We start from the raw sequence: 25,238 nt of genomic DNA, 5'->3' as shown, positions 1-25,238 counted from the left end.
AGTTTAAAATTTAATTCTTTCTTTGGTTTATCTCATAGTTCTTCTTTTGTTTTTTGAGTTTATTTTCTATCATTTTTCTATTTAAAAATGTATTTAATGCTATAAACTAACCTCTATAAGCCACTTTATGAACCCAGAGGTTTTCATATATAACACTTTCTGATGTCATTTAATATCTTATTATTTCTACAATGTTTTCTTCTTTAACTAGTGAGTTAGGTAGACATGAATTTGGTTTCTGGTTTTCAGATATATGAATGTTTATTGACTATATGTATTTATTATTGATTTATAACTTTTTAAAACTCAAAAGCAGGATTTATTTTTCTATCAAATCATTAGTCCGTGTTCCAGCCAATGGATGAGGGCACATCAAACCCCATAGAAGCTCTTGCTAAAAATAATTGTAATTTTCTATAGGAAAAAAACACATTTTTTTCTTTTTAAAAAGATCCTACATATTTGTGAGCAGGAGAAAAAAAATCACATGTTGAATGGGTCTGTGCTTTCTTCTTTTGCGTATTCAGAGGCTCCCTTCCTGCTGTCACTTCTGCACAGATGAGGCACCAATAACAGGTCTGCAGCTGCCCTCACAGTCCTATCTCTGTGCCACTTGGTGGTTTGATAACCTGGAACTGTGGTGTGATTTCAATTTATAATGCCCCAAGAACACTGAAAAGATCTAAATTAAATTCTTCAAATCCTATTGAGTGCCTACTATTTGCTGGGCACAGGCTAGATACTGAGTAGTTCTAAGAAACACAAATGGTACTTAGAGATTTTCCCTCACAAGTGGCAGGAGGATGTTTGCTGGGGATTAAGACAACCAGTTTCTCTGCTTACACTACCCAAGGTAAGCATGGAACTCAGGCCTTGGCGAAAGATGCTGTGCTCTCTCCTGACAGGTGCTGCCATGGAAGAACCAAGGTCAGTCTCTAAACAGCTATGGAATTTGCTCCACAATCCACATAGTGATGTGTCTCCAAGGATCTCCAGGTCATGTGGCCAATGAATGAAAGCTTCACGGAAGTTCACATGAAGATCACTATGTTGTGGTCCAGGACATCAGGTACTATGCAGAAAAAGCACACATAGGAAAATGGTACTCCCATCTCAGCCTTTGTGGTAAAATTCACCAGTTGCTCACTCCAAGGTCAAATGAAGGAAGCATTAGTTGTCGTATATGTCCCAAACATTGTGTTCATGTACTGAACATGACTGGACAGGCTGGCTCCTCCCATAGGGTAGAAGTTGGAGTTCCTGATTTTCAGGGTGGCCACATTGGCAAGGATTACAGGGGAGTTCTGCTTATTAAACGTGACTTTCACTACTTTGATGCTATAATCATCCGCAAGGACTGAATGCAGAAGCAGGAAGAATACCCCCACTCAGATGCCAGGAGACAGAACAGGGTGGACAGGAGGACACACTGCTTAGTTCTCTGAGGGCACAATCTCTGATCTCTGTGTGGGATTGAACCCACCTACTCATTCACTTCCTCTGTTGGAAGGTAACCTGTCCCTTGACACATGAGACTGTAATGCTATCTCACCACATGTACTCCACATGTGGGAACTGGGCAATGGCTCCTTCCTGCTCTTGTTCAGGCTGCAAATCCTCCCTGTCATCTTCTCTCTTTCCCTTTCAGGAAGAGGGGAGGGGGGCAAGCATGGGACCCCATGGCCATGGTGTGCCACTTGTGTCACATCCTGCCTCTTTGGTTTTCAGAGCTGCACACACCGATTTATAACTTAATTGCATTTTGGTCGTAGAACCCAGTCTGTATAAAACGGATGTTTAAAAATTTGTTGAGACTTCTTTTGTGACCTCGTTCACGGCCAATTTTTGAGAGTGTTCCAGGGGCACTTGTAAAGAATGTATATTCTCTGTTAGTTGGGTGCAGGGTTCTATGTATCTACTCAATAAAGCTTGTTCATTCTGTTACTCAAATATTCTTTATGCTTACTATTTTTTTTGAGGTGGGGAGATCTATTAGTTTCTGAGAGAAGGATGTTAAACCTCTCTCCACAACCCAATTCCTCTTAATGTAGATACCCCAATTTCTTGTAAATCTGCCACTATCGTTTTATGTTTTTGAGCCTGTGTACTTAGGTGCATACAAACCCATAATTTTAATATCTTCCTGGCAGATTGTTTCCTTTTATTAAATTGTGGTGGCCTTTGTATCCTATTAATTACCTGAATTTTTACTTTTTTCTTGTGTTAATATTGCTGCCTTAGGTTTCTGTCATTTAGCCCTGGCTTAGCATGTTTTCTCATGACTTAATTTTCAACTTTTTGATTTGGTTTTATTTCAGATATGTGTCTTGTAAGCAGTATATAGTTAGATTTTACTTTATTATTCAACGTGAAAATCCTAGGCTTTTCATGTGTGTTTATACTGTTTAAAGATATTATGATTATTGATATATTTGGATATATTTCTATCATCTTATTTTTTATTTCTGTTTAAGAACTTTTTTCTTAAAGTGTTTTCCCCTCCTGTTTTCCATTGGTTTGGTAAAGCATGCTATATTCACTTTTATTTTAAAAAGGGAATTTAGTTTGTTGCTTTGCAACTTACAGATTTTTTTCTATTCTTTTCGTAATTACCTATAAATCTTTAGCATACTTAGTGAACTATGAATTTAATAATTTTCCTATGAAGTTTCTAGTTATTCAATATTTCTATCTTCTTCCTGATCACATCAAGGATCCCAGAAAACTTCACTTATCCATTGAACTTTCATCCATGTAATTAATCTTACCCTTTTTAAGACCTCTAAATTAATCATTATCATTTTATTAATTTAATAGATATTAAACCTATTAAGATACTTTATCAATTTCAGTGATTACCATTTCATCTTGAATTTCACACATTCCTTCTTGTCCTCTTTTCTTCTGGCTGAAGTACAACCATTTATAGTTCTTTTAGTGAATGTGAATTCTTTTCATTTTTGAAATTCTGAAAACCACTTTAGTTTGCCTTATTCCAAAATGGTAGTCTAGCTGGTTGTGATAGTCTAAGCCCATGTAATTCAATGGAGAAAGATCAGTCTTTTCAACAAATGCTAATGGAACATGACAGTGGGATATTGCCAGACAAAAACAATCCTCAACCTTTCCTCCACTCATAAAAAATTCAGCTCAGGTGGATCATAAGCTAAACGTACAACCAAAAACTATAAAACTTCTAAAAGAAAACGCAGAAGAAAATCTTAGTGATCTTCGGTTAGACAAACACATTCCTAAGATTAAAAAAGCATTAATCAAAATTAAATTTAATAAATTAGACTTCATAATTTGCTCTTTGAAAGACATTGTCAATGAAATGAAAGACAAGCTTCACACTGGGAGAAAATATTTGCAAAATGCCTATCAGATAAAGACGTCAATCCAGAGATATGGAGAACCAAGCAACATATGAAAAGATATACAATATCATTAGTCATTTAGAAAATTCAAACTAAAACCACAGTGAGAGACCACTACACACCTACTAGAATGACTAAAATTTTTAAAACTGACCATTCTGAATGCTGGCAAGGATGGGGACCAACTGGAAATCTCGCATGCTATAGGTAGGAATGCAAAATGGTACAATCAATTCAAAAAAATATTTGAAAGTTTCTTATAAAGTTAAGCATACAACTACTTCTCCTAAGTATTTACCCAAGAGAAATAAAAGCATAGGTGCAACATAAAGACCTGTAAGTGGATGTTCTTAGCAATTTTTCTCATAAGAACCCTAAAGTAGAAACAAGCTTAATGTCTATTAACTAGTGATGGATAAATTGTGGTATATCTATAATGAAATACGAAACAGCAATATAAAGGAACAAACTTCTGACACCTGAAACAACATGGATGAATCTCCAAATCATTGTAACCGAAGCCAGACATGAAGGTTACAATCTGTGTGATTCCATTTATATGACATTCTGGAAAAGGTGAAACTGTGTGGACAGAAATCAGATGGGTGGTTGCCAAGGTCTAGAGCAGATTGCTACAAAGGGACACACTGGAACTTTTCGGGAGAGGGAAACATTCTATACCTTTATTGTGATGGTGAATCTATGACTATATATTTGTTAAAATTCCTCAAATTTTATACCTCAAAGTGATAAATTTTATTGAATGTAAATTATACCTCAATAAACGTGACTTTAATAAGTAATAAATATAATCCAGAATCTGATCAATTCACGCCATTTTCTTTGCTACCTTCTTGGTCCAAGCCACCACCATCTCTATTTACCTTCCTGAACAGTCTCTTTTCTCCAGCATCTTCAGTCATTTCTCAACAAGGCAGTCAGAGTGAGCACACCAAAATGTAAGTCAAAGCATATCTTTCCTGTGTTCAGAAACGTACAATTTTTTCCCATCTTACAAAGGGTTATAAAATCTCTACAAAATCTTTCCCCCATCTCTCTCAGGGCCTCTCTTCCCTTCCCTCCACCTTTTGGTGCCCTCTTTCCAGCCACTCTAACGTACTTATTTTTCCTAGAATCGGACCTTTACCATCTTAAGGACATCACATTTACTGCTCTCTCTGCCTCCTCCCAGGTGCCTGAGGTCATGCAGGGGCCTGAGGTCATGCAGGTGCCTGAGGTCTCCCAGGTCCCAGAACAACTTGCTCCCTTCCTTCCTTAAGACCTTTCTTCAAATGTCACTTTTTCAATGAGGTCTTCCCTTGCCATCTTCTCAAATTACAACCTCCCCCCACCCCTGGCCAGCACTCCCTACTCCCCTTCTCTGCTTTATTTTTTCTATAGCACTTCTAAATTTTTAACATACTATCAATTTTATTTATTTCTTTGTCTATTGTTGCTCTTTCCCCCACTCCCCCCACCAAATTGAGCATAAGCCCCCTGGGAAAAGAGATTTTTTTGTCTGCTTTGTTGGTCCCTGTCTCGCAGTGCCTGAAACAGTGCCTGGCACATCATAGATGCTTGATACATGGATGTTAATTAAATAAAGAAATGAATGCTCATGCGGTTTTTCTCATTTAATAAGTTACTTAAAAAATTTGATGATAATACCATATACATCAGTAAGAGTTCTCCTGAAAAATGGAAACAATCAGAGATTTTACACACACACACATACACACACACACATATATATAATGTGTATATATTATATATACATATACAAAGAGACTTATTTCAAGGAATTGACTCCCACTGTGATGGAGGATGCAAGTCTAAAATCTGCAGAGCCCACGTCCCAGTTTGAGTCTGAAGGCTGGCAGGCTGCAGTAGAACCAGGAAGAGCCTGTGTTCCAGTTGAAGGCTGTCAGGTAGGAGAATTCTCTCTTACTCAGGGGAGAGTCAGCCTTTTGTTTTAATCAGGTCTTCAACTGATTGAGTAAGGCCCACCCACACTGGGGAGAGCAATCTGCTTTACTCAGTGTATAGATTTAAATGTTAATCTCATCCAAAAATATCCTCACAGTAACACCCAGAATAATGTTGGAACAAATACCTGACTCTCTGTGGCCCAGTGAAGTTGCCACATAAGATTAACCATCACATCATAATATTAATATTAATACTGCTAATATGATAACTGCATCCATCAGTTTTCTTATATTATACAGTGTTAAACCAACCTGACATTCCTGGAATAAATTACCTCTGTTGTGATATAGTGTTTATTTTAGAATTGCTAAATTAAGTTTGCTGATATTTTATCTAGCATCTTTGCATCCATTTTCGGGATTGGTGTTGACTAGTGATTTTTCTTTTTCATCCTGTCCTCGTGTGGTTTGGTATTAGAGTGTCCTAGCTTCATTAAATGAGTCAAGTCTGTCCTTACTATTAGATTTCCTCAAGTGTTTTAGAATTGTGACTTTTGGGCTCATTTTGAGTGGGTTTTGTCTTTCTGTTTCTTTTCATTTTTCTGCCCACCTGCCTCCACCCCGCCTAGCCAGCCATTCCCTGACCAGCATTATTGTAATAGCTTCCACCTGGCCTCTGGAATTTCATCCTGGACCAGATTTTATAATGGCAGTTTGGGGTTTCTGTCCCATAGTGATCCTGGGACATTCGTGCCATCATGAGGCCAGTATGTGACTAGGTTCAGTTTGGGCTGGGGGTTGGGTTTCCATCCTGGCATTCTAGACCCTCATTCTTCTAAAATCTCTAGGCAATGGAAAGCCACCCTGTCTTTCTTTCGGGGCTCCCACCCCAGTTCCAGACATCCACAATGTAGGTGCCCGTCTGCCATCTTGGGTTTTCCCCACAGGAGCCAAACTCCTTGCTGATTTTAAACAAAGAGCCCAGTGGGTCAGAGGCTTCCAGCAGTTTTTCTTCGGCCTCTGTTGAGCCAGACATCTCTTTTTAGCTTTCTATTTTTATACCTTATCTGTCATTGCTTTGTGTTCGGAGCTGAAGGATGGATCAAAGCAGGAACTCATTGGGCTGTCTTGTCCAGAACACTCTCCCCTATCTTTCTCATTTTCAGTTCACTGCCTTGTTGAACAGAGATTTTAAGAAGCTATTTTTCTTCATCACACCGACACGATGAGTCAAATAGAACAGGTATTCTTACCACCCAAGTGATGAACAAAACGAGAAATGGGGAGTTCAAGTGCCTGAGCTCAGGTTTAGTGAATGGATGGCGACCTTCAGAGCCTGGGCCCCACACGGGGCTCCAGAGCCCAACCCATGTTCGTCTCCAGGTCACGCGCTACCCAGAGAAATAGAACACTGAACAATCATGGCGTTTGTTAAAGACGATTCCTTCCCGCAATGGTCCAAAGCTTATGATACCTTGGGCATTTTGCAATTTCCAGAAGGTCAATATCAGAGGAGAAAAGGTTGGATCTGCTCTCACAGAGATGGGTTTTAATTTTGATAATATCATTCACACTTATTCCTTCTATTTACCTCTCTAGTCCAAATTTCCATGCTCCCACATTCCGTTAAATTCAACTCAACTCAGCGAATGTTCACTGAGGTTCTGTTACGTTCAGGCACACCAGGTGGTACAGTCTGGTCCAGGAAGGGGTGCCCTCTAAATCACGGATAGAAGAGTAACTGGTTATCCACTCCAGAGATATCCATGAATCCCTTTCTGTGTGCCAGGCTTCTTGGTGGTCACACTGGGGGACTGGAGGCAAACCAGTTGGTAGACCGTGTCCTCTGGGAGCTTACAGCTCATGAGGAGATCCAATGTCATCATTGATTACTGACGTGTGAGGTGGAAGATGGTAAAATGGACCATACCAGGACAGATGAAGAGGGCCAGACTTGGTCAGGAGATCAGCCTGGAAGCTCTTGTTAGATTCCTGGAAAAAGCTGATATCGTCTTTGGTGGGGGCTTCAGAAAAGAACAGAGAAGAACGGTCCTGAGAACAGAAGGGTACAGAGGGCTGAGATGAAAGGTGACACCTGGGTGCTGTTGCAACCTGCGCAGTGGTCCCCAGCAGGGAGAGAAGACCACTTCTTCCAGAAAGTCTTTGTGTGTGTTGGGGGAGGGGTCAGGTTGGTGAGAGAAGGGGCATTTGAGCTCTACTCTTGCAAGGTGGGCGAATTTGGACATCAGATTGTGTGCCCTACATACTGCCCATATGGGAACTCGATAAACACTGAATTGAACTGACCAGTCATCAAAGGAGAAATTTATTTATTGAGAAAAATCTTAAGGAAAGAGGTCTGAGTTCAATTAGGTCTGAGTTAATTAGGACATTAATTAGAACAAGGATGAATCTGAAGGGCAAGGTTGTCATCAACATCTTTTGACTGTTTACAAATTTTGCCCATAAGGGTATTTGGGATTTGCTTTTCTAAAGATTTCTTTAGAATATACTTCCTTTCATCCTCCTTTGACGCATACCAGACACCAGCTCTGATTTCTTCTCTTGGTCCTTCAACCCCCATGGAGGATCTTTAGCAACGCACGTTAATCCAGACTACCAGGCTCGGGGTCCTGGCTGAAACATCACAGAGGCCACGACCATGGTGGTGAACAGTCTTGTTTCTAAAAAGTGACCTTCGCACACCTTCCCAGAAAGGCTGCCTGCACTGGTTTTACATTCAGGCTTGCCAATGTCCTTCCATTTCAGGCCCTTTGGCTACGACAGTGCTTCTATGTTATCAGGAATTGGAGGTACACCAAAATAATATCAGACTTGCAAGGCACTGAAAAGATGCTAATCTCATTCCTGTGTCGCCTTGTTCTTTAGCTAAAACATCCAGTGTACTGTTACCTCTGTGTTTTAAATCCACAGCGTTTAAAAGGATTATACATACGTCTGCATAAACTAGACTGATTGGTTTTTTTTAAAAAAACAGAAGGGCAATATTTGTGTTCAAACGTCAAACATTGTATGTGTAGCTTTAGTGTTCTTTCTTAGCCATAAATAACATTCCAGAGTGTAATTAATTTATCCATGTTCCTATCAGCACAGCATTATTGCAGGACAAAAAGGGGCGGAGGGAGGCAAAGGGGCGGGGGTGAAAAAAACAACCCTGGTATTTCTTTTGGAAAAGCTTTCTCAATTGGATATGTACTCTTTTCATAGTAAGGTTAAGGTTGTGGTTATTTGCCAAATGCAAGGGCAGATGTAATGCCTGAATCGATGGGTCCATAGTTAGTGGCATCCTCTTCCATGGGTGACTCAAGGGTGTCGAGAATTAGTGCAGACGTCTCCCAAGGCCTGGCCAGAGGCAGCTTAAATAACCTTTTTTTTTTGGTAGAAGTTTTTTTTTTCCCTAAGATTGGCACCTGCACTAACATCTATTGCCAATCTTTTTTTCCCTTCTTCTTCTTCTCCCCAAAGCCCCCTGGTACATGATTGTATATTCTAGCTGTGAGTGCCTCTGGTTGTGCTATGTGGGACGCTGCCTCAGTGGGGCCTGACGATTGGTGCTATGTCCGCGCCCAGGATCCGAACCAGCGAAACCCTGGGCCACTAAAGCAGAGTGCACAAACGTAACCACTTGGCCACGGGGCTGGCCCCTTAATGACTATTTTAATGGGCAATCTTGCAGTCCCCCAGTCAGGAAACATTGAGTGGCATTTGTTGAGCACAATACACAGTGGAGACCCATAGAATCCACACTACAGACTTGAGTTTAATGGAAGATAGTCTTTGCCCTAAATCAACAGCTTCTAACGTGACAGCCACGAATCACCTGGCACATCGGGGGTTCATCAATCTCCTGAATTGTAGGTAAAATGTTGCACATGTGTGCATTTGGGGTGGGGATGGGGGAACTATAGCATTTCTCAGATTCCCAAGAAGCAACTGAGAAAATTAAGAATCATTGCTCTAAAAGGATAAACAGAACACACGTCTGACCCAGCCGAAAAGTACTTGTAACACAACAAATTAGCCAGGACAAAAACACTTCAATGAGGAAATGAGTTCTCAGGTTTGCAAAGTGAGGGAACAGCCAGATAAGGGGCTTTGCAGAAAGTTTGTCAGGGAAAGGAATGGCCTCAAATGGAAGTGGCCAACTCAATCCCTACAGAACCAGGCAGGACATTCAGTCAGTGGGGCTGCCACATGTCCCTGTGGGGGACAATGTAGAGTGGTGGGGCCTGTGGCAAACTCTCTAGTTTGCCTTTTGGTAGAAAGGGGCTGAAGCCATTCATTGCTCTGTCAAAGGTGGATGTGAAGTTTCTAGATCCCTCAAGTTTTGTAAGAGAAGCCAGAAATCTATGTGTTTCATCAAAGAGCTCTCAAGTTTTTAATCTTAACTAATTCAAAATTAAAGCAAACAAATGGACCTTCTGCCTGGAGGCTCAGAGCTGCCCAGTGTCCCCTAGTCTTCGATCTCTGCTGAAGATCTAGGATTCAAGAGAGTCCAAGGCCCAAGCTGAAGGATGATTATCAACCTCTGGTTTGTAAAGCTGGAAATGAGGGCAGACCCCTGGGAGAAGGGTCCGGAGCAGGGGAAAGGCAGGGTGTACACAGCGAATGGAGCGCCTCTTCTGCTGGTCTGGAAGCTCGGAGGAGCAGAGCTGTGGGAAATGAGGTCGAGGAGCTGGAATGGCCTGCAGGGCCCTGAGCAGGCTGTGGGTGGTTCTCTTTGGAACAGGAGCAATCCTCAAGGTGATTTTAGGAGAATGCCAGGAGACTGCAAGGTTTGGGAAGGACGCCTCTTGTGTGAAGGACTCCCAGACAAAGAGGAGTCCTGGGAGGAAACTGAGGCAGAGCTCCTGCGACCAAGTGAATCAGACGGGGAGATGTTGGCCAAGGAAGGGGGAAAGAAGAGACTTGAGAAAGCCAAATGGCCATCAGAGAAGACACAGGCAGCTCAAGCCATTGGCGTGGGATGCTGATGGAGCTGTGAACAGCAGTGGGGGGACAACGCCCCACGTGGCAGAGTGGGGCTCTCTTCCATCATTCTGCACCTCCTCACCTGTCACCAGGGAGGCAGGATGACGACTTCAGTGCCCTTCCTCCTCTTTGTCCTTCTCAGGGGAAGGAAGTATTGTAATCTTAGCATACTACTGTGCCCAGGATATTTTCTGCTGCTACTAGCGAAAGTTTGCTTGCCTTCCAGGTGTTTCTCAGTAAGAAGTGAGAGTTGCCCATTGGGATAGTAGAAGCCATGGGGGTAGAGCGGTTAAAAAGCAATAATGAAGGGGGCCAAAGGGCAGGGAAGGTCCCCAGGCTAATGCAGGGGCATCTAGACACCAACTGAACAGCAGCCAGAGGGAACAGCAAAGAACTGTCTGCATGATCCTGGCCTCCGTAAGTGCATCCTGGGTAGGTTACACTGAAGATCCATCCTTTCTGGTGACGCGGCCTTTCCATCTCCAGCAGCATGTGAGCAGGGTTAGGAGCACAAGCAAAGCATCCAAGTTGCAAGCTGAGATTTGAGATTTTCCTAAGAATGAGAAGTGGCTGGAGCTCTGGCTTTGGATGTCACCTGCACTGAGGTGGGATGTCACCTGCATTGAGGTGGGAGCTCATGAAAGAGGAAGATAAACCCACTGAGAGGAGTAGCAGGCCACATTTGCCACCCCTCTCCCATGGGACAGACCCCAGTGAAGGGACCAAGAAAAATGGAGAAGGTGGAGGAACCACAGAGAAATGACCCACGGGCTCTGTGGGCTGTGGCCCTGTTGATGTTGCGATTATTTTAGGATCAGTCTCACCTGTATGATGGGAAGAGGTGAGATTGAGAGAGGGGAAGGAGAAGGAAGAGAAAGAGAAAAGAAGAAACCATTTCAAGTTCACCGAGAGTAACAGAATCCACTTGTTCTCACCTGCAAATCTGTCTTACCGTTACAGTAGGAAATGACAACGGCAGAATCATCATAATAAAATAATTCATCATATGTGGGATGGAGAGAACCTGGAAGAGAAATAAGAACACCACCACTCCCATAACATTTTACCTTTTTGAAAACACTTCCATACACACTGTCTTCACAATAACTGGGTGACAGGTGCGCAGGTATTGTTCCACCCAGAACAGGGGAGATGGTGACCTCCACAGCTGGTCTGGGTGTCCCATGCCTGTTTATCTGGTCCAAGAGTTGTCACTGAAAAGGCTACACATACATTTGATAGGACAAACATTTTTGCTTCAATCCATCATCCATTTTTCCTTCCTGGTGGAGTCCTTTGTGGAAAGATGGGCAAAAAGGGACAACGTACATCCAGCACGACCTTGAGGAGGCAGCATCCAGGGAATTTTCAGGTAAAGTTTATGTATTTTTTCCCAAATATTAAAGTATGTAGAGTTATTGCAAAGAAAAAAAAAAGGAAAAGGAAAACAGAATCATATAAATAAGAAAATAAATGCCATGTTAGCCCACCACTAACACGATATTAACACGGTGGCATGTTTTCTTACAGTCTTTTGAAATAGTGCATAACATCCTGTGTGTGCGACTTAGGGCCTTGTATTTTTCATTTAACATTATAAGGATCTCTCATGTTGTTGTAAACTATTTGTAGACGTTATCTTTTTTTTTTTAAGATTTTATTTTTCCTTTTTCTCCCAAAGCCCCCCAGTACATACTTGTGTATTTTTAGTTGTGGGTCCTTCTAGTTGTGGCATGTGGGATGCCGCCTCAGCATGGCTTGATGAGCGGCGCCATGTCCGTGCCCAGGATTCGAACTTGCGAAACCCTGGGCCGCCAGAGCAGGGCGCGGGAACTCAACCACTCGGCCCCGGGCCCGCCCCTGTAGACGTTATCTTAATGACTGCAGATCATATTGCAGCAAGTAGAAAAATATTCTACCACATGTACCATAATTTAACCATTTTTCTATTTTAAAACAATTAGATTCTCGTTGTCATCAGTAAAACTACCAAGAACCTTTCTATACTTAAAGGTTTTCTATGGTTCAGATCCTTTCTATAGAATAGATTTCGCACATCAAAGCTGTGGACGTTTTAGGGCTTCCCAAAGTGGCTGTGTGGGTTTATACCGGCACCCATGGTGAAGAGGAATGCCAGCTCTGCTTTTGCCAGTGTCACTAAGAATCCTAGAATGCCACACCTAGTGGACTCGTCTGAGAACTTCCAATGGCGTCCTTCCCTTCAGAACACCGAGGTCGAGGTCCCAGGAGAAGCGAAGAGCCAAGGAAGACCGTGAGGGCAGTGACGCTAGAGAATGTCACCTTGCTCTAAGTCAGGAACCTTCCTCTTGGGCTACCAGCCTGCAGAGTGCGAACTCTGGCTCTCATTCCCCGAAGCTTTCCTGGGACTGTCGTTTGGGAATCGCGCCTTCTCATGCTGGCCTCCCAAGCCGGGGGGCAGCAGCTGAGAAATTTGCCGGGAGGTCACGCAGGCCATCGCGCGGTTCGCCCCTGGCGGCCGGAAAGGCCATTCCTACCGCCCCGAGGGCCTTGGCGCGCGGGTGCCGAGGCGTGGGTGGCTCCAGCTACTGACTCCTGCGCGCTGGCACCCAGCCTGTCTGGTCCACAGCTGCAGCCCCAGCTCGGGGCCGGAGAGCCAGTCAGCAAGTGCTGTGTAAGTTCTGCCGAATAGATGGCATGGCCACAACTAGAGTGCGGGATGCAGCCAAAAGGAGTCTGCTGGGGTTTGGAGCGTCTTTAAGCTACTGTTTGGAGCTGTTTGAAGGGATGTTTGTCCCGGCGCTTGGCCGAGGGTGAGGGTGTCTTCCGGATGGGCCCCAGCTTCTTGCCTGCCAGCCCCAAACTCCTGCAGGAAGGCAGATCTGCCTGTCCGGCTGGCTGGCCGTTCCAATACGGACTTTCTGGGGGGCCCTGCGCCTGCCTACCCGGCGTGATCCAAGGCGCTTGGCCCGGGGCTCAGGGTGCGGAGGGCCTGGGTGGGTCCCGGTGGGCCGGGGTGGGCCAGGGCTGGACTGAGGTCTCCCCGGGGGCCCGATCCTGGCGGGGAAGCGCGGGGACGGGGCGGGGCGCCAAGAGCTTCGGGAGGCCCCGCCCGCCCCGCGCCGCGCACTGGCCCGCGGAGCGCACCGCCCCGGGGCTCGGCTGTCGGTGCCCTGCGCTCGGCCAGCGCGGACCTCGCTGCACTGCTGCTCTCTCGGCGCCCCAAACCCGGTAAGTCGAGGGCTCCTGCCTCCGGCCTCCTCGTCCGGCACGCGAGTGCCCCAGTCGGGAGACCCTGAGGGGACTCCAGGGACCAGGTCTCAGCCCCCGGGCGAGCAGCGGGCGCCCCAGGCAGGAGGCGCCGGGATCCCTGCAGTGAGAGATGGCTCAGCCTCCCGCCTCCTTCCCCTCCGCCTGTCTTCACTTATAGAACGCATGCATGGAAAAACATCTCACCATCAAGTAATAACAACATTTTCCATTATTATTAGATTACAGGCATTCTTGTAGGAAATTTGAAAAATACCTAAAAGCATCCAAAGAAAACTAAAACCGCCTCCGACCCCGGTCTCCACTTAGTTTCAAAGATCTCCAGCTCAGGCAATACTCGCATACACACCCGCCCTCAAAGGGAACTTTTTGTGACCAGGAAGATCCTCGGGCCTTGGCATCTCCCAGGGGAAATGGCATGGGACACGGAGAACATTATTGGTATCTGATCTTGAGTGTAGAAACTGGGGAAAACGTGGAAGTTTTAGAAGAAATCTGACGGAGTAGCAGCCATGTGTGTGTGCTCAGTCTATCCCGTTGTGTTACCCCGGGCCCCAGGTTTTCAGTCTGCTGCCTGTGAACTGACAGTTTCTTTTGAGCCCACGTTTACAGACGCTCCCAGCTCCGTTAACAAGGGCCTTATCAGTAACCACAGCTGTCATCATGGTCACGGCTGTCATCATGGTCGTGGTTGTGGGGAGCTTTGCTGCCCTCCCACCGTTGATTTAACTCCCGTGGGATGAGTGAGTTGTCAGAAAGCCCTTGACTCCGATCTCCGGGTTTCTAACGCGGGGGCAAAGCCTTCTGCCACCTCTGCTGTTCCAGGCTGCTCGCCTGAGGTGAGCTGAGGATGGATCTGAGAACCACCTTCTCAGTTTCCAGAATATTCAGAGATGTCTTGCTTTGGACAGGCTATTAGAAAGTGCCTTGTTTTGAAAATAAAGTTCACTTTGAAGACATCAGAGGGATCACCTCCGTCATCTTAAGTCTCTGAAGGCAGAGCTGGGGAGACAGTTTCTGTGTGGTTTCAGGCCATTGTGGTGGTTAATGTAACGTTTGTTCAGTCACACACGAGTGACTGCATCCTGAGAATGTTTCCTGTGCTCCTACCATGAGCCAGACACTGTTCTAGTCCTTGAGCTACGTGGGAACAACACACACAAAGATGCCTGCCCTCCAAAGCTTACATTTTGGTGGGAAAGACAGACAATAAGCAATGACCGCAATTGATAAGAAAACTATACCATATCAGGAGGTGATGAAAGGAAAACAGAGTAAAGGTTCCGGGAAGCGGGGGAGAAGGATGAAAAATATGCTGTCTTATTAAAAATTACTGACCGCCTGCAATCTTTCTAAGAATAGGGTGGCTTGCAGATACCTACATAACTGTATTAATGTAAATTTTAATATACAAAATAAATAGTACTGATAAAGCAAATAAAAATAGTTTACATTTTATTATATCAAAACATAATATGTTGAAAGAGGTTTTCATCTGGTTACTCAGCAATTTATTTCCAGCGTGTTGTACTTTATGGATTACTTGCTCTCATTGTAGTCATATTGAATCTAATTCTTTGCATTTCCATTTAATTCGGCAAACCCGTATGGAAGCATTCTGGGTCCTGAGTGGGGACAAGATGAGGACATGTCTCTGACTTTCCTGAGATTCTAGAAGGAAATGCCCAGACCAGTCTACAAATTATTACAATACAAGTTAGAATGAGAGGTATAGACAGGCACTATGAGGGGTAAAGAGGGGAGGGGATGTCCAGATGAGGGCTCACACAAGGGTTCGTGTAGCAGTGGGCTTTGGAAGACCAGCAGGATTTTGACAAGCAGATATGGTGGTCATGCCTCTCTCACAAAGAGAATAGCAAAAGCAGGAGACGGGAAAGCTGTGGGCTTGTCCCACGCCTCACAAAATCCTGTGGCACACTCAGGGTAGATGCCAGTAGTCCGTTTGCAGATGGGGAAACTGAGGTTCCTTGAATTAATTTCATTTGCTGGAGGTGAGAATCCATCTGCCCTCCGTCTGTGTGACTTCAGCTGCCCTCCCAGCGTCTGAGAATCCTGCCATCTTCTGTTCTCCGCGCCAAAATGCTCATCCTTTTTCCCATATTGAGTTCGACGGGGTTTCTTTCACCAGCTCACTGGTTTGCATTTCCAAATTCGCACCCCGAAGCCCCACTCTATCACCCACAGAGAGGTCTGGGAAGCTTCTGGTCCTATGACCAGACTCGAGAGCCACACCCCATGTCCAGCAGGGAGGTGGCAGAAAGCCCTTTCATATCTCCAGGGACAGTCAGATGTGCCTCTGTACAGGGTTCACCCTGACTCCTTGAGACCTTGGCCACCTTAGTGACTCGCTGCCTCCCAGTAGAGGGGAAGGTGAGAAGACCCAGCTAACTGTCTGGAAGGGTCTGCGGGCCCCTGCTGGCTGCTTTTCTGCCAGGAGGTAAATATATCTCCCAAATTTGGACACCGTATTGTGATAAAGATGAAAACAGTTGACACTTGCTTCCAATGAAAGTTGGCTAATGGAATTCTTGACTTGATAAGATCATATTCACCTAAATTAAGCTTATCCATGATTGTTTTTACCCTAATCCTGTTTCCTAATGATCATTTCAAGACTGGATGCTCTTTCGAGGAAATGAGTAAAGAATGCTGTTAGGAACGACAGGCATGTGATCCCCATCCTGCCCAGATAAGGAGCCAAGGCCTGGGGGAGCCTGGGGTTTGTCTCAGACTGAGCTCCAAAGCTGACATTCCCCTCTCCCTCGCTCACCCCCAGAACCTATCCCTCTTACAAGAAAGCTTCGCATCAGCCATAAGCTTTGAACTCCTTCAGTGAATACCTAAGAAAGAAAGAAATGTGCAGCGCTGAGAAATTGTTCTAAAAGCTTCAGACTATTATCAGTGCTGACAGGTGACGTAGCTGGAACATGTGGGAGAGATGCAGAAGGCGGTGTGTGCCAGGAACAGCATGACGTCCCCACTGCCCCCCTCTCCCCTGGGCGCAGCCAGGGCCTTACAGAACCCCGGGTGGTGGGGGCCCAGCTGGTCCCCATTTGCCCCTGGTCAGCTCAGCTCCACTGCCCAGAGCCCCGCATCCTGAGTGATTTCCAGCAGACCAGGAGCTCTGGGTTGAAGCTTTGAAGAAAACAATTGCACTAGCCTTCAGTGGGGGCAGTGTCTATGCCTTGTGAATAGTCTCAAATCCAGGCAGAAGCAGAAACTTCTAGAACACTCCCCCACTCCCATGCTATCTGAGCCTAACAAGGCCAGAGTTTGAGAATGTTCAGCACAAGGCTGAGCGTCAAAGTGGGGGTGTTTGGCCTTGGACCTCCCTGGTTCCTGTTGCCTCGGCCTCCCCCAGGCCCCTCTTCACTGTGCATGCTACAGGAAGCTGTGGTTCTCCCTGGGTTGGCGGGGGGCACCTTTGATGGCATACTTAGGTCAGAAGCTGGTGCCCAATAGGGTAGACCCAGTTTCACCTGACACAAGTGGCTGTTTCCTCAGTTCCTTTGAGCCTAAATACAGAACCCAGCTCTATTCTGCACAACCCGTTCTCTCTGAGAACTGCCTTTTCTGTACTAATAAAATGTGAGTCCCGGGTGAGAGGATTAAATCGTAGATGTGTTTCTGATAGGAGACATGACCTTGGGCATGTCAGCTCAGCTCTATGGAGCCCAGTTTTCTGTAAGCCGAGACTGTGGGGTCACTTGATGCTCAAATCCACTGGAGCCCAAGAGTCTAAAACCATGGCCACGGGGCAGCACTTGGCATAATAATGGAAGTGAACTTGGAGAATGGGACATAAACCGCCGGCTGACCTGAAGTCTGGGTTCTGTGACGTTTACACCAGGCTGACTATTAAGAGAACATTGCCAAACTCATTTTGAGACTCATTACATGGAAACCCCATGTGACCCGGCATGCAGGCCTTGGGGGCACAGAGGGCAGTTAGCAAAAGCAATACAATAAATTAAGTATAAAGGAAGAAAAAGATTTTTTTTAAAGATTCAGAATTGTTATTTGAAAGGCGGTAATTGACTTTTCTGGTCTGGCGTGAAGCTCTGACAGGCTCATTATAATTTAAGGTGCCAGCGTGAGTTAGAACCGGGGCAGCTGAGGTTCCAGTGAAGACTTGTTAATTTCTCCCTGCAACTTTTCTTCAGATCACATTAGCGACAAGTAAGACCAAAAAAAAAAAAAAAAACCCAAAATCTTAAAAACAAACTAGATTGAAATTTATGCCATTAAATCATGTTTCTCTTCTTATAAATTCTTCCTGTTACCTTGCACTACAAAAGACTAATTGGTCAGTTTCCTAAGGTCCCACGCCATAGCCAGTGGTCCTCAATCTTGGCTACAAGTTAGGATCACGTGGAAAGCTTTCAAAAGTCCCGATGCCAGATAGGAACCTAGAGCAAGAACATCACAATCTTTGGAGGAGAGATCTAGGCAGTGGTATTTTTTTATTGTTGTTTTGGTGAGGAAGATTGGCCCTGAGCTAAATCTGTTGCCAATCTTTTCTTTTTGCTTGAGGAAGATTGTCCCTGAGCTGACATCTGTGCCAATCTTCCTCTCTTTTATGTGGGATGCTGCCACAGCATGGCTTGCCGAGCAGTGGCAGGCCCATGCCCCGGATCCAAACCTGCAAACCCCAGGCCACCATGCAGAGCATGCGAACTTAACCATTACGCCACTGGGCTGGCCCCTAGGCATCGGTATTTTTTTAAAGCTCTGCAGGTTATTCCAATAGGTCACCAAGTACGGTCCCCAGACCAGAAGCATCAGCATCATCTGGGAACCTGTTAGAAATGCAAATTCTTAGGCCCCATCCCAGACTTTCTGGACCAGAGCTCTGGGGGTGGAGCCCCACAGTCTGCATTTTTACAAGGTGATTCTACAGCATGCTAAAGTTTGAGCACCACTGCCTTACAGCAATGCTGAGGATGGTTGGCCTGGCAGGTTTTCAAAGCCGATGTTTCTGGTTGCTTCTTTCAGACATAGAAAGTCCACCTGGATTTAAGTAACAGGTCTTCTCAGGGAACCCACCAATGGGAACTCATTGCAGAAGTTACTCTGAAGTTAACTTGCTGTGTGGAGCTATGGGTTCAAACCAATTAATGTTGGGAGGTTGTCTGCCATAATTCCAGACTCACATGGTCATTAAGTGATAAGGACTCTTACAGCAATTGGTAGCAGGATGACTTATCAATTGTGGCGACTTTGGGTTTTTGGAAAAAAAATTGTATTATAAGCTCAAGTTCTGTCTGTTTTCTGGGGCAGGATTCTATCATTCATAAGTGGTTTCAAGTCATTTAAAAAGAGAATGTTGGGCGTCGTGTTCCGTAAGCTCAGCTGCCCAGGAGCCTCGTGTCTTGAGTGATTTCCAGCAGACCAGCAGCAATGGGTCTAAGCTTTTAGGAAAGAAACTGTTACCAAAAAATTCCTGTCTACCCCATGGTTAGAACAAACCACGTTTAGACAAAACGCTGGTTTTGTCTAAGAATCCGTACCTGGGAGTCTGTTTGAACTTGCGAAGCTCAACCACTCACAGATCTCTGGGCACAGATTCAAGAGCTCCGGAGATGGCAGGAAAGGAACAAACTCATTTGTTTCTCATTCGCCACCAGCTTCTCTGCAAGGGACAGAAAGAGCCACAGCGGTCAGCCATGGAAGATCCAAACCACCAACCCCAGACCCTCAGCTCCCTGGGCTGCTCGCTCTTAAGAGGTGGAAAAACCAATATGCTTACGCTGAGGACACTCAGTGTGCACCACTGTGAGCCACGCGCTATGTTGGCCCCTCTAGGTCCCTGGTCAGTGATCCAACAGCTGCCAATGCCAGTGATGTTTCTCCCCAATTTCTGAAGGGAAAAAGACAAGACTGAGTGGGCCCAAGGAACCAGACCAGGATCGTGTGGCCGGGTAGCAGCAGGGCCAGAATCCTAACCAGGGGAGGAGAAGCAATTCTAACGTCTGAACACTTTCTGCCCCTCCTCTCCTGCTCTCTGAGCCTGTGGTTCTGGGAGGGAGGCAGTTGTCCTTCTTGAAAAGGGGTTGAGCTGAAGCTCGGAAGGCAGCTCATCGGCATCTGTTAATTCGATAAGTGGCTATGAAGAATCAGGCCCCAGCCATCAAGAGGTGTTAAGAAGTCCATGGGCAGCTCCTATGTTGCTGTGTGCCAGGCACTGGCCTAGGGAGGCTGTGGGGGACCAGGTGGGAGGACAGAGCTGATGACAGTGGTGTGGGTGGTGCTAACCCAGCCCCACACACCAGAGAAGACTTCAGGATGGGAGGGAGAGCTGAGCTGAATTTTAAAGCATGAGTAGGCACCATTTAGGAGTTTCATGGGCCAAGAAGGAGGGGCAGCCTTGCTGGGGACATGCAAGGACGTGATGATGTGCACAAGGTTCACAAGTGGCCAGCAGGGCTAGAGCAGAGGGTCTGGGCCAAGTGGCACAGTGGAACAGGAGAGGGAGGCAGGGCCTCTCCCCTTTAGGGCGGACATCCTGTTGAAGACAGGGCACTTCACCCTAAAGATCGGGGGGAACCAAGGAAGGCCTTTGAGCTGGGGACTGACTGATGGGATTGGCAGCGAAGGTGACTCTGATTTCCGGGGGGATTACACTGCTGCACAGCTCACTGAGGCATGGAGCACCCTCCCCCAAGAGGGCTCGGTGTTAAGTTTGAGGAGCCTGGGGCTGGTAAAGATAAATGAATCCTTGGCAGGTCATTGGACACGCTGCTCTGGGGCTCCGAAGGGTGCCTGGGGTCATGAGCCTGGTGGGTGAACCTGAAGGAGCAAGTGCAGTCACCCAGAGAGAGGACAGAGCGAGCAGAGAGGACCAGTGATAGAACTCTGAGTTGCACCATCTCAGGGAGGGGTCGAGGAAGAGGACGGGGGAGGTGCCATTCATCTTCACCTGCAGCTGGGTTCAGTATAAGGTTGAAAATTAAGCCAATTCTACGAAGAAGTAGCGCCAGGTCTAATCTGGAGTGGAGGTAGGTTTCTGAGGCTGACATTTGTCCTGGGCAAGACAACGTGTGATGTCACAGTCCCCATCCTAGCTGGGAGAGCCTGAGCGCCAACCTGCCTCTGGCCATGTACATTGGAATTTCCCTTTCTGCAGCCTTTCTGGCCAGAAACTAGGCTCCAAAACATACCATTTACCCTTAGTTCCAACAGCCACCCCAAGAGTGTGTACATTATACTTGCTACCTTGAAGGTCTTGAGAAATGAGGAAGCCCACTTAAGTCTGAGCAGCTCTCAGTGGCCCCTTCTGGGTTGAGTTTGGAGTGTGGCGTCATCATCTTGGCCCTAGGGATTTTGTTTCCAGCATTTTCTCAAACAGAAAAATGACTAAAACCTGTTTTAGTTTATCAGTGATTGCAAGGCCACCTCGGTGGAGTTTCAGAGCACACGAAACCCCTGACAGAATTCCAGGGCTACTTGGAGACAACTTTACAATTCCAAGGCCCATTATATGGATATTCAGGGACAGTGACACCTGATTAAGGTAATGGGAAACTGTCACACGGCCCACGTGAGCCATTCAGTGGGAGACAGTGGGCAGAGAGGACAGGTTTCTGGTGAGAGCTCTCTTCCTGGCTTGCAGATGGCTGCCTTCTCGCCATGTCCTCACATGGCAAAGAGAGATACATCTTGCTCTCTCTTCTTATAAGGCCACAGGCCTTTCAGATTAGGGTCCTGCCCTTAGGACCTCATTGAACCTTAATTACCTCCTGAAGACCTCCAGATGCAGTCACATTGGGGGTTAGTGCTTCAACCATGTGAATTGAGCGTAAGGGACACAATTTGATCCACAACACATAAACTGAAATGCACACATACAACACAAAGTGTATATTAAATGAACTCATTCTGGTGGTTGCCTGTGGTCGTGGGGAGTGGGAGCAGTGAATGGAAATAAAAGGAAATCAATTGATCAACTGATCAATCAAGAGAGGGTGTTGTGCAGCTCCAAGATGGCACGTCCCATGCACTGAGGAGAACGTTAGGGCACCCTCTTATATGAGATTTAAAAAAATTGTGTGTGTGTGTGCGTATATGGGGCTTTTGACCAATACATACTTTTTGATTTCAAGTTTCACTTTTCCAGGACATTCCCTCTCCAGCAGTGTAACCTTGAAGCCCAGGATGATCCTGTCTAACACCACAGCTGTGATGCCCTTTCTGGCCAAGCTGTGGCAGGGGACAGTTCAACAGGGCAGCAACACGTCTAGCCCAGCCCGCAGGTCCCCCAGCAACGAGGACGGCAAGCTTGAGGCACTCTACATTCTCATGGTGCTTGGCTTCTTCGGCTTCTTCACCCTGGGCATCATGCTGAGTTACATCCGCTCCAAGAAGCTGGAGCACTCCCACGACCCATTCAATGTGTACATCGAGTCTGACACCTGGCAGGAGAAGGACAAGAAGTACTTCCAGTCCCGGATTCTGGAGAGCTACAGGGCGTGTTATGTCATTGAAAACGAGCTGGCTGTGGAACAGCCAGGCACATACCTTCCTGAGATGGACCCTTCATCATGACCCCACAACTGGCTAAAACTGCACAAATCCTACTTGACAATCTGATTTTTCTAATCATAGGCCTCTTATAGTCTTTATTATATGGATACGGTTGGGGGCTCTTGTAAAGGGTGAAGGGTGGAATAATAACACTATTTCTCTAAAATCACACTCCTTCTATAATAGGCTGTCAGTTGTGCCCCAATATCTGTCCTTGCCTTGTTAATTTTAGCAGAATCCCTGAGATCAGGGCCTTTGAGAGTAAGAGCTGTATTTCCCAGACTCCCTTGCACCTAGCAAGGTCACATGACGAAGTTCTGGCTGGTAGAAGTGGGTTGATGAGTGCAATATCTTTGAGAAGGAAGGGAGGCATTCTCCACTTCCCTTTTCCCCTTTTCCAGTAGCTGGGACATGGATGAAGTGGTGAGCCAGCTTTGACTCTGGAAATGAGCAGTATGTTCACAGGTGGCAGAGCAAGAAGAGTGTGGGACCCTGGGCAGCATCATGGAGCAGGGTCTCCTTACCTTCCTGGATCACCCATCAGCTCCAACTTTATAGGACAGAGAAACCAACTCCAATCTTCCTTGAGTCACTGTTATTTTGGTTTCTGTTAAAGTAGCCGAATCAATATCATAATTAATATACCTACCTTACGGGTCTGAGACCAACGGCATAATATTTCCACGTTTGTCACAAACACACTCCCCTCTTGTCACAGGACACTGCCTCTTCTGCCCTTGTCATTTCTATCCTCACTGCTGTGGCTCTGTCTTCCTCTGGGCTTCCTGCCTCCCATTCCTCCCTTGTGCCCACCCTTCATGAATCCCCCTGCCAAACACATACAGACACACACTGACACAGAGAAATACACACAGACACACACTCACACCCACAGGCACACACGTGCACACAGAGACACATACACACAGACATGCACACTTCCAACTCACACATCCCAATCTCGAAGGAACTCACTTCCTACAGGACTGAGATGCAGGAGAAAAACTCCCCACTTCAGCCTGCTGACCAAAGGGAAGAAGCTCAGCTATCACCACCAGAGGGAAGGGGGCACCCACCACCCGAAGAGCGCAGGGGAAGAAGTGGGTGTGGACAAGAGGCAACACATGGGACTGAGGTGGCAGGGTCTTTTGAGGTGATGTGACCATTGTGGTTGAATTGTGTTCCCCCAAAAGAGACATTCAAGTCCTAACCCTGGTACCTGTGAATGTCACCTTTTTTGGAAATAGGGTCTTTGCAGATGTCATCAAGGTAAGATGAGGTCATTAGGGTGGTCCCTAATCCAGTATGACTGACGTCCTTAGAAGGAGAGGGAGAGCTGGACAAAGACACATAGGGAGAACCCCATGTGACGACAGAGGCAGAGCCTGCAGTGATGTCACTGCAAGCCAAGGAGCACCGAGGATGGTCGGCCACCACCAGAAGCCGGAAGACACAGGAAGGAACCCCCCCTACACATTTCAGAGGAAGCACGGCTCTATGACACCTTGATGTCAGACCTCTGGCCTCTAGAGCTGGAAGATGCTGAGTTTCTATGGTTTTAAGCCACTCAGTTTGGGATATTTAGTTACAGCAGCCATGGGAACCTCATGCAGAGCCTCTCACCTCACCCCAGAGACAGTGCTTCCCTCTCAGCACGCCTTCTCCTCATAAGACAGAAGATTCCCCCAGAAACTTCCCTCCCAGACAACAGCTGGGGAAGGGATTGTGGGTGGTGGTGGATGGCCCTGGGGGAGGTGCCATAGAAAGCCTCATTCTGTGACCTGACCTGGGAGCATCACAGAGAACGTGCGCCCTCAGGCTTCAGCCTTTCTCTGCAGCTGCCATCTACAGCGTTAGGGCTCTGCGACATCCCTAAGGCTTGCTGATTCCTGAAGAGCGTGGGGTATTTAAATAAAGCATAGTTGTTAAAAACCTGCACAGGATATAAATTTAAAAGCAATGTAAGCACTGTCGGCCATCCTCAGATGGGCAATTCAGGCTCAGTCCAACTCCGGTCCTGATTTCATGTGACAGACAGCGATTCCTCTGTGGGGCTTGGAGGCAGGGCTTGGCTGGGACATCGCTGGAGCCGAGCTCCGGCATGGATTCCTATAGTCCTAGAGATAACTGGTTCTTTGGATCTCAGTCCTTTGAAAGTTTAGTGAAAGCTCTGATCCCCCCACCTGAAAAATGCACATAGACAATTTTGCCCAATGTCTCGGGGGTTCTTGGGCCACCGGAAGCCCAGTTATGACTGCTGGCATCTCATGGCCCCTGTGGGCGTTCCCTGCATGTATTGTCCATTTTGAAGGAAAGGCAGGCTGGGAACGCAGGTTTGGCGAGGGACCCAGAGTGCATGTGAGCCACAACGTGATGCCCAGAGGCACACAGACTGGCTTGTTATCACCAGTTCCCTTTCCCCCACCGAGATTCCTGCGACTTTTAAGGCAGAGAGAGATCCCATGAGCTTTGTCCTCCCTGTCCTTGAAGGACCAGACGTTCAGCTCACTTCCCCACACCCCTCAGACCTCTTACGAGCCACAAATGTTCAAATGCTTATTATCATATTTAAAAGTTGGTTTAATGTGCATAGAGTGCTTGCTATGCCCAGGTGCTGTTCTGAGTTCTTTAAAGACAGAATCTCAATTAACATTTTATGTGCTCAGGGGATAGGACAACATGACTTTTGAGGAATTAATCAGATCTCATTTGTAAAAATTAAAGTCTTTTATCATGAGCTGTGGTGTGTGTTGTCTGATTATCACTACAATACCTTTAGAAAGTGGATGTTACTTCTTGGGGGCTCTGATGAGGTGGTCCCAGAGTCTTGGGAATAAGGAAGTAAGATTGCCTGTGGAGAGTTAAACTCTGCCATAGAGACCCTGATGCCCACAGATAGAAAGCAACAGAGCGAAGCCCAGATGGAGATGGAGGCAGACGGAGATGGAGGCAGACGGAGATGGAGGCAGATTCTAGACTCCCCCCACCGCTTCTAAGGGGGAGGCTGCTGCCACAGCTGCTCAACTCGGGCATTTTCAGCCAGCTGGGAATGCAGCACAGTCTTGATGAACTTATGCATTCTTAAAATAAGCCAGGAATCGGAATATTTATTTAAAATCTCCTGATTTTTAAATGTTGGCAACTAATT

General features: G+C 46.3%; 1 protein-coding gene and 1 pseudogene across 2 annotated transcripts; one reads left to right on the top strand and one right to left on the bottom strand.

Moving 5' to 3' along the window:
- Window positions 1-935: 935 nt before the first annotated feature.
- On the bottom strand, window positions 936-1,671 carry LOC100062465 (transmembrane protein 106C-like; annotated as a pseudogene).
- Window positions 1,672-12,362: 10,691 nt separating this feature from the next.
- KCNE1 (potassium voltage-gated channel subfamily E regulatory subunit 1) lies at window positions 12,363-24,827 on the top strand. 2 transcript variants are annotated; one of them, XM_070252067.1, is made up of 2 exons: window positions 12,363-12,950; window positions 21,684-24,827. In XM_070252067.1, the coding sequence occupies exon 2, from the start codon at window positions 21,722-21,724 to the stop codon at window positions 22,109-22,111; it is 390 nt and encodes a 129-aa protein (XP_070108168.1). In that variant the 5' UTR covers window positions 12,363-12,950; window positions 21,684-21,721; the 3' UTR covers window positions 22,112-24,827. The 2 variants fall into 2 exon arrangements, with proteins under 2 accessions (XP_070108168.1, NP_001276890.1); NM_001289961.2 differs by lacking the exon at window positions 12,363-12,950 and adding an exon at window positions 13,436-13,507 and having other exon boundaries at window positions 21,684-24,819.
- The last annotated feature ends 411 nt before the right edge of the window (window positions 24,828-25,238 follow it).

This window comes from Equus caballus, chromosome 26 (genome assembly GCF_041296265.1).
Source record: "Equus caballus isolate H_3958 breed thoroughbred chromosome 26, TB-T2T, whole genome shotgun sequence".
NCBI classification, from domain to species: domain Eukaryota; kingdom Metazoa; phylum Chordata; class Mammalia; order Perissodactyla; family Equidae; genus Equus; species Equus caballus.
This window is presented reverse-complemented; position numbering and strand designations above follow the sequence as displayed.

Bases quoted from the DNA above. Each gene is read 5' to 3' on its own strand.
- KCNE1 (XM_070252067.1), top strand. From the start codon at position 21,722: ATGATCCTGTCTAACACCACAGCTGTGATGCCCTTTCTGGCCAAGCTG.